Source organism: Cebus imitator, unplaced genomic scaffold (assembly GCF_001604975.1).
Source record: "Cebus imitator isolate Cc_AM_T3 unplaced genomic scaffold, Cebus_imitator-1.0 Scaffold87, whole genome shotgun sequence".
NCBI classification, from domain to species: Eukaryota; Metazoa; Chordata; class Mammalia; order Primates; family Cebidae; genus Cebus; species Cebus imitator.
Window position 1 is genome coordinate 3129880 of NW_016107402.1, and position 8537 is coordinate 3138416.

The following is an 8537-nucleotide window of genomic DNA, read 5'->3' on the forward strand; positions in this document are numbered from 1 at the left end:
AAAAAAAAAAAAAAAGAAAGAAAATAACAGCACTGCCATGACATTTACCCCATGCTAGGCACCGTTCTTAAGTGCCTTAGATACAATCACTTGCTCAATTCTCTCAACGGTCCTAGGGAGTAGCATTATTCTTATCCCCATTCTACAGATAGGAAAACTGAGGCACAGAGAGTTCAGCTAAGGGACCCAAATGGACTCAGCTAGTGTGGGTTGAGCTGAGATTTGTACCCAGGCTGCCTGGCTGGGCTCCCCAATGTCACTCTCACTCCTTTCTTAACCAGTTCAGTTTTATTAATAGTGGGCCACCATTATACTTCCTCCTTTGCAAATAGCCCCATCTCTGGTCTCCCTTGGGCTTTAGGCTCACTGTGGGCAGTACCCCAGGCTGGGCATGTTCAACTCTGCTTCTTCCACACCTGCCTGGAGCATCAGCACACAGCCCTGGTCACTGATGCACTTTCCACCGACTACAAGTCCTAGGAGCCCTGGTGTCAGCCTGCAGTCCCACTGCACCCCCCCGGTCCTCTCGCTCTTCCACTCCCACAGATCCACACCTTGTCTCTCCGCAAGCCCCATCTCCCCTTTCCACCCTCACATGAAGCTGATGACGGTGCCTCTTGTTTCTCTGAGAAAATACAACTAGTTAGTAAGGGATTTCCTCCTGCAGGAGACTGAACCTATGGTACCCTATGGGTACCTAGGTACCCAATCTGCTGGCCTATCCACAGTCCCTGCCGTTTCTCTTGTTAAGATGAACTGTCCCTGCATCAGCCTAAAGCCATCAGTGCTCAAAATCCCACTCCCGCTTTCCAACTCAAAGGCTTGACTCTTGCAATTCATGTCTCTTCTGTATCATCAGATTTTCCCCCTCTCTACCTGATTATTCTTACTGGCATATAAATATCACCCACCTGAAGTAAACAAACAAACTCTCCCTTGAGATTCTGCCCTGCTGCTTCTCCATTTCTGGTCCCCTTTATAGCAAAGTCCTTGGCAGGGCTGCTCCTGGACGCTGTCTCCACTTTCTCATCTCTTGCTCTTGAACCAGTCAAGCCAGGCTTTTGCCTTCATCCTCCTCTAAAACCATGCATGTCAAGGTCTCCTTGCCAAAGCCAATGGCCACTTCTCAGCTCCCATCCTACTTGACCTTTCAGCAGACTTCAACCTACCTCAGGCCCTCTCTTTCCTTGCCTTCCAGGACCTCGCCCTCTCCTGGGCTTCCTCCTGCCTCTCCAAGCACAGTTCTGTCTCCTTTGCTGGCTCTTCTACATGTCCCCCCTCTAAAATGCGGGGTGTTCTAGGATTCAGTCCTCAGACTTCTTCACATCTCTCTTTATCCTCACTCCTGAGCAATCTCCTTGGGTCTCATGGCTTTAAATATCATCTGTATTCTAGCAACTCCCAAATTTCAAGACTTGTACATTTCCATTCAGTGTCTCCACTGGGATGTTTCATACATATCTCTAGCCCCCCACCTTAACCCTAACACTACCACATTTGACACTGAACTCTGGGTTTTCCCTCCCAGGTCTATCCCACTCCAATGTTCCCCATCTCAGTAAATGGCTCCAACAGCCGCTCAGTTGTGCCAGATGAGAATCTTGAAGTCATCTCACCCTTTCCCACCCCATGTGCAGTCCATGAGCAAATCTTGTCAATTCTGCTATTAAAATACAGTCAGGATCCAACCACTTCCCACCACTCTCACAGCTCCTGTCCTAGTCTGAATCTGGATTATGGCAATAGCTGCTGCTCTGGTCTCCACCTGCTTCCTCCCTTGCCCCTTCAGTCTTTTCCGAACCCAGAAGCCAGAGTGATTATCTCAAAACATAAGTCAGATCATAGCTCTCCCCTGCCAAACACTCCCTAGTGCTCCCTGTATTTCTCAGAGTAAAATCTAAAGTCCTATGGGACACTGAGTCGCAGTAAATGGGCTTCATGCCTTTTTTTTGTAAACACGCATCATCGTATGTGATTAATTCAATTACTCCCTCAAACCCTATGTGGTAGTACTGTAGCCTACAGATGAAGAAACTGGAGCTCTAAAGGTTAAATTGCCCGTAGTCACACAGGGATTTATGGCAGAGCTGAGATGCAAACCCCAGCCTTTGACTACAAGTCCAGCGCTCTTTCTTCTCAGCCAGACTTGAACTCTGCGTTCTCGCTTGGGTTCTGCCACTATCTTGCTACGTAATCTTGGGCAGTCCCTTCCCCACTCCAGGCATCAGCCTTTTCACCGTGAGATGGGAAAGTTGGCTATGTCATCACTCAGGGGCAGGGTTACAGCAGAGGAGCTGGGAGAGCAATTTGGCCACCTTCGCAGCTGCCTTCAGACTTAGACTTCTGATAGTCTCTCCCCATGAGATTACATGTGCAGTTACCGACACACACTGACTGTTTGAAAGAAGACACTGCTGGCCGTACAAACTTGCTGGAACCACTGCTGATGAGGCTCTGAAAATTAATTCTTTTTATATAACCATAGTTATATCGTGAATGGTACAATCCTACAGGATTATACTGTAGTAGTTAAAGGCACTGGTTTGTTGTGTTTAAACATTTGCATAGACATACTTTTGTAACTCCATTTAGGCATCTATCTATCTATCTGCCTATTTATTTAGAGATGAGGTCTTGTTATATTGCCCAGGTTGGTCTCCAACTCCTGGGCTCAAGCAGTACTTCCAACTGACACCTCAGCCTACTGAGTAGCTGGCTCTACAGGTGTGTGCCACCACGCCTGGATAATTAGAAAACAAATCTTTTTCAGAGATGAAGGTCTTGTTATGATGCCCAGGCTGGTCTCAAACTCCTGGCCTCAAGTAGATCCTCCCACTTCAGCCTCCCAAGTAGCTAAGATTACAAGTCTTCTTTTTTAAAACCCTGGAAACCCCACCAAATGGGCTTTTAGCCCCTCTTCTCCCCGGTTCCTCCTCCCAGCACCGTGACTCACACTGAAGACATTTCTGCTGACCATCCTCATGGTGACAAAGGCTGTCAGCTCCACCAGCACCATCACCACCAACTGCACCAAGTTGACCTTCCCCAGGACAGCACCCGCTGAGATCAGCACTGACATAGCACTCATGGTGGCCAGCCGAATACTGGGGGAAAGAGGGAGAGCCAGGATGACTGAGAAGGAAGGATGCCTCTCCTTTATTCATTCATTCATTCTCACTCACTCATTCATTCATTCATTCAACAAACACTATTGGGCACCTACTTTCTGTGGGAGTAGAAGACAAGACTTCTACCCACCTGGACGCTGATGCTGCAGACTGGAGTGACCATCTCCTCCCCCATCAAGGTGACCTCTGCACCCCGAGTCCGGTGGTCTGGCAGACGACTTAACCACTCTGTAACTCAACTCCTTCACCTATGAGGCATTGATCTACACACACTCATCCAACTGAGGATGATCAGGGTGACTGTTCCTCAGGGCCCCTTCTGGGGATCTGATAACTGCGATTCTGCCCAGTCTTCTTTTCGGCTGTCATCACTCAGATGCTCAACAGAGGGCACTCTTCCACTGCAGGCCTGCCCGCATCCAGTCACCCCATCTTCATCGGGGCCACTGTCCTTTCTCTCCCTCTCCACGGCAGTGGAAAGAAACCGGATTTGGAAGTAGGACAAGCCTGGCTTCCAGTCCCTGCCTTGCCACTGGAGCAGCTATTTCATCTTACTGAGCCTGTTTCTCCTTCTGCAAATTAAGAATGATGATCAAATGTATTCCATGTTGGTGGCCTGGAGGTTCGAAGGAGTATTCTTCCTATCAGTGTGTCCAGCACCAAGACTGGCACAAAGAACCAACTCCTGAAAAGAAGCTACCCTTATCAACACTATTACAATTCCTTCCTTCCCTCAACCAATGAGCATGCTCAGGAGGAGAAAATGATTTTTGTCTTCAAGGTACTTAGGACAAAAGACAAAAAAAAAAAAAAGGTACTTATGATCCAGACAGGCGACACCATGAGCCTATCAACTAAGAATATGATATCAAAAGTCTAGTGGGGTTCACTAGAAGTAGAGGGTGATGCTGACTGGATTCATCAGGGAGGACTTCCTGGAGGAAGTGGTACTGAGCTGGACAATCCATGGACATCCAGTTTCCCCTGAGCACCTTGCTCTGAGACTCCCTCCTCCCTCTGGGAGTTGACAGTGATGCTACAGCCACAGCAACAGTGGTGATAATGGTTTATTATAAGAGCATTTTGTAAAACAGGCTTGTAACAGCATCACCTCTTTTAAATTTTAACCCTATAAGTCCAGGCGCAGTGGCTCATGCCTGTACTCCCAGCACTTTGGGAGGCTAAGGCAGGCAGATCACCTGAGGCCAGGGTTTCAAGACAGGCCTGGCCAACAGGGTGAGACCCTGTCTCTACTAAAAATACAAAAATTACCCAGCTGGGGTGGCACATGCTTGTAATCCCAGCCACTCTTGAGGTTGAGGCACGAGACTCACTTGAACCGGGGAGGCAAAGATTACAGTAAGCTGAGATTGTGCCACTGCACTCCAGCCTGGGCGACAGAGTGAGACTCCATCTCAAAAAATAAAAATTAAAAAAACAAATTTAATCCTCTGAGCGACCCTCTGTAAAATGGTGCTAGGTTACCATTCAGTATCACCATTTTACAGAAAGTCACGTATACAATTAAAATGGACTTTTTGGAAACAGTCAAGCCAGCTGATCACAAGCGTGAGGTTCAAACCCAGCTGGCCTGGATCCAAAGCCTGTGTGCTCTGAAATCTGAATTCAGCTTCCCCAGTGTTTGCTGCAGACTATGTCTGCTTAAGCCTCAAGGACTTTAGGGGAAGGTCAGAAAAGGGCAAAGGGCACGGGGAAGGAGTCTCACAGGGGCCAGGAATTTAGAATAAGGGGTTACTCAATGTTCCGTCATGCCTGGACAGAATATGCCTTTAAAGCGGGTGTTCATTTCATTGACAAAGGCTTAGTTCAGGAGCATGTGTGTAAGGGCGGTATTTCATTCAAGGGCCAGTTTGAGACCAGCCTGAGCAACACAGTGAGACCCTGTCTCTGCAGAAAATAGAAACATTAGCTAGGCATGGTGGTGTGCACCCATAGTCCCAACTACTTGGGAAGCTGGCAGGAGGATCACCTAAACCCAGTGAGGTTGAGGCTGAGTGAGCCGTGATTGTGCCACTTCACTCTGGCCTGGGCAACAGAGTGAGACACTATCTCAAAAACTGCTTTAGGTCGGGCGCAGTGGCTCACACCTATAATCCCAGGACTTTGGGAGGCCTAGGCAGCTAGGTCACCTGAGGTCAGGAGTTCAAGACCAACCTGACCAACATGGTTAAACCTTGTCTCTCCTAAAAATACAATAATTAGTTGGGCGTGGTGGTGGGCACCTGTAAAAAACTATAACTCGGGAGCCTGAGGTGGGAGGATCATTTGAGCCCAGGAGGCAGAGGCTGCAGTGAGCTATGATTGCACCACTGCTCTCCAGACTGGGCAACAGAGCACGAGCCTGTCTCTAAAAAAATAAATAAATAAATTTCCTAATCAATATCCACCTCCTGCAGGTAACCACTATTCTGACTTCTAGCACCATAAATTAGTTTTGATGGTTCTTAGCATTTCACATAATGCATCTAAACGAAGCACAGGTAATTTAATGAAAGTAAAGACATGGCTATTTCTTGTCTAGCAGCATTAGAGGACTGAGAGTCCTTTCTTTTCTTTTCTGTTTTTGTTTGTAGAAAGTGATTTATTTAAAGAGAGAAAGAAACAGGAAAAGGAGAGAGAAAGAAAGAGCTAAGTCTCACACTGCGTGAGAGAAGCCAGAAAAATGGAATCCAGGAAGGGAAAGCAGCTTCCACACTGAATGGAAGGGAGTAGAGAGAGATGGAGTTTAGGAAGAGAAGACAGGCTTCCATGAGAGAGTGTGGAAGGGGACTCCAGAGGGGAAATCCAGGAGAGAGAAAAACAGCTTCCACGAAGGGACTGTTAGTGGAAGGGGACCCAAACATGGAGTCTCGAGTCCTTTCTTTTCAAGAGACTGTCTCTCTATGTGTGGCATATCAATTTCTCTTTGTCTGATGTGTTTCTTTATTATTTTTTCCATAAACTTATATTGATTATGTAACTTTACAAAGTCATAATTGGCAGTAACAGAAAAGAAAGGATGCAGGGAGGAATGTAGACCTGGACTCCTTGTGACACACAGAGTAGAGCTGTCCAGTAAAATGCAGGATGCCCAGTTCAATTTGAATTTTAGATAAACAACGAATAATGTTTTGGCATAAGGATGTCCTAAATATTGCATGGCATTGGTGCTGGACAGAGTGGGGGGAATATCCCAGATCTTCTGTAACCTGTCTTTTCGGGCTCCATTCCCTCTATGACCCAGAAGTGATCCAGCCACCAACCCCGTACCTGGACAGTTTGATGACCAACTTCCCAGGAGGGAACTGGCTCAGGAAGCCATCCAGCAGGATTGCCCACTGCACACCAAGGGCCAGTATGAAGAGGTTGAAGGCCACGCTGCTCCAGCCGTGTCTTCGCAAAGACGAGGTGAGGAAGCCCAATCCAAGGGCCGCCATCACGGTCAGATCTTGGCAGACTGCTCAGTGGGGAGACGGCGAGAAGGAAGATGGGGAAGCAGACAAGATTTAGGGTAGTATGAAATTAGAGTCTTAAAAAATGGCAGCTGGGGCTGGGCGCACTGGCTCACGCCTGTAATCCTAGCACTTTGGGAGGCTGAGGTGGGTGGATCACCTGAGGTCAGGAGTTCAAGTCCAGCCTGGCCATTATGGTGAAACCCCATCTTTAAAAAAAAAAGAAAAAAAAAAAAAATGGCAGCTGGAAGGGATAGTTGAGATGATTTACAAGTGCTTGGTCAAGTTACTTGGCCTCTTTGAGCCTCAATGTTCTCATCTGAATAATGGGGATAACACATACACACCATGTGGAATTGAGGTAAGGATTAGAGGAGCTAAAGCTAATTAGGCACTTAGGGCAGGGCCTGGCCCATAATGGGTGCTCAGTAAATGTGGCAATTATTGTATCATTAAGCCTAATAATAAGAAAAAGCGTAAAGCGCACGTGCTTGGTGTACATGGACACACAGTAAAAGTCATTGCTGCTGTTACTGCAGATCAGGGTCAACTCCCTGGCTGTGCACATGAGAAAATAAGGCCACAGAAGCCGAGTGACTTGACCCAGGACACACAGAAAAGAGAGGGCAGAGGGAGGCCCAGTGCTCTTGTTGGTGAGAACCACATAATCTTCGCAGCAAACCTCCCTCCCTTTGCCGCCTGCAGCAAGGGACCTGGTGGGCTGGCTGGCAGAATACATCAGGGCCACCTGGGTTGCCCTAACCTTTCCCACTCTCAGACCCTGAGCAGAGGCAGGTGAATGGAAGAGATGCACCTGAGGGCAGCAAGGGGCCCAGCAAAGTGAAGAGGGTGAGCACTTTGGTTTAATTCTAGTTTTGAAAAAGGGTTAGCAGCTTGGGCTCCAGAATGAGACAAATGGGTTCAAATCAAGACTCTGGCACCCTCTAACAGTGTGGTCTTGATCTAGTTACTTAACATCTCTGAGCTTTATAGCAGCCGACATTTCTTAAGTGTTTACCATGTGCCTACGCTATTTTAATCACTTTACACAGGCTATCTTGTTTCGTTCTCACAACCACACTTTGACGTGGACGCTGTTACTGTCACCATTTTACAGATATGAAAACCAAGGCACAGAGGAGTTAGTAACTTGCCCCAGTGGGTAGAGCCAAGTGTTTGTTTTGTTTTGGTTTTTGTTGTTTTTTTTTTTTTTGAGATGGAGTTTCAATCTTGTCACCCAGGCTGGAGTGCAGTGGCACTGTTTCGGCTCACTGCAACCTCCACCTCCTGGGTTCAAGTGATTCTCCTGCCTCAGCCTCCCAAGTAGCTGGGATTACAGGTGCCCGCCACCATACCCAGCTAATTTTTGTATTTTTAGTAGAGAAGGGGTTTCACCACATTGGCCCAGCTGGTCTCGAACTCCTGTGCTCATGTGATCTGCCCGCCTCTGCTTCCCAAAGTGCTAGGATTACGGGTGTGAGCCAACACACCCGGCCTAGAGCCAAGACTTAAACCTAGATAGTCTGCTGGAGCCTGTGCCTTGAACTACCACACCCTCTGCCCTCCCTCTTCTTGTTCTCATCCGCGAAATTGGGAAAATGATCATCCCTCCTTCATTAGGCTGCCAGAATCAAACGGTATATGCAATGCACATAATTGCTCCAAATTGTAAAGGCTATTTCATCAATAATCACCAACTGTTTTTGCACATGAATAAATGGCTGGAAAGAGATCTTGAAGCATTTTTTTTTTGAGACAGAGTTTTGCTCGTTACCCAGGCTGGAGTGCAATCGCGTGATCCCGGCTCACCGCAACCCCCGCCTCCTGGGTTCAAGCAATTCTCCTGCCTCAGCCTCCTGAATAGCTGGGACTACAGGCACGCGCCACCATGCCCAGCTAATTTTTGTATTTTTAGTAGAGACGGGGTTTCACCATGTTGACCAGGATGGTCTCGATC

At 47.6% G+C, this 8537-nt stretch overlaps 1 protein-coding gene across 6 annotated transcripts in view; it reads right to left on the reverse strand.

The window, feature by feature from the left end:
• RHCE (Rh blood group CcEe antigens) overlaps positions 1 to 8537 on the reverse strand; it is a 56590-nt gene that overhangs the window by 31968 nt on the left and 16085 nt on the right. For 5 of the 6 annotated variants that reach the window (XM_017534608.2, XM_017534605.2, XM_017534606.2 and 2 more), the window contains 2 exons: positions 6399 to 6585; positions 2954 to 3104 (listed from right to left, as the gene is read on the reverse strand). In XM_017534608.2, coding sequence (XP_017390097.1) covers positions 2954 to 3104; positions 6399 to 6585 — 338 coding nt within the window. Of the gene's footprint in view, positions 1 to 2953; positions 3105 to 3258; positions 3701 to 6398; positions 6586 to 8537 lie in introns of those variants that run through there. The other variant, XM_017534607.2, reaches the window with a different exon arrangement.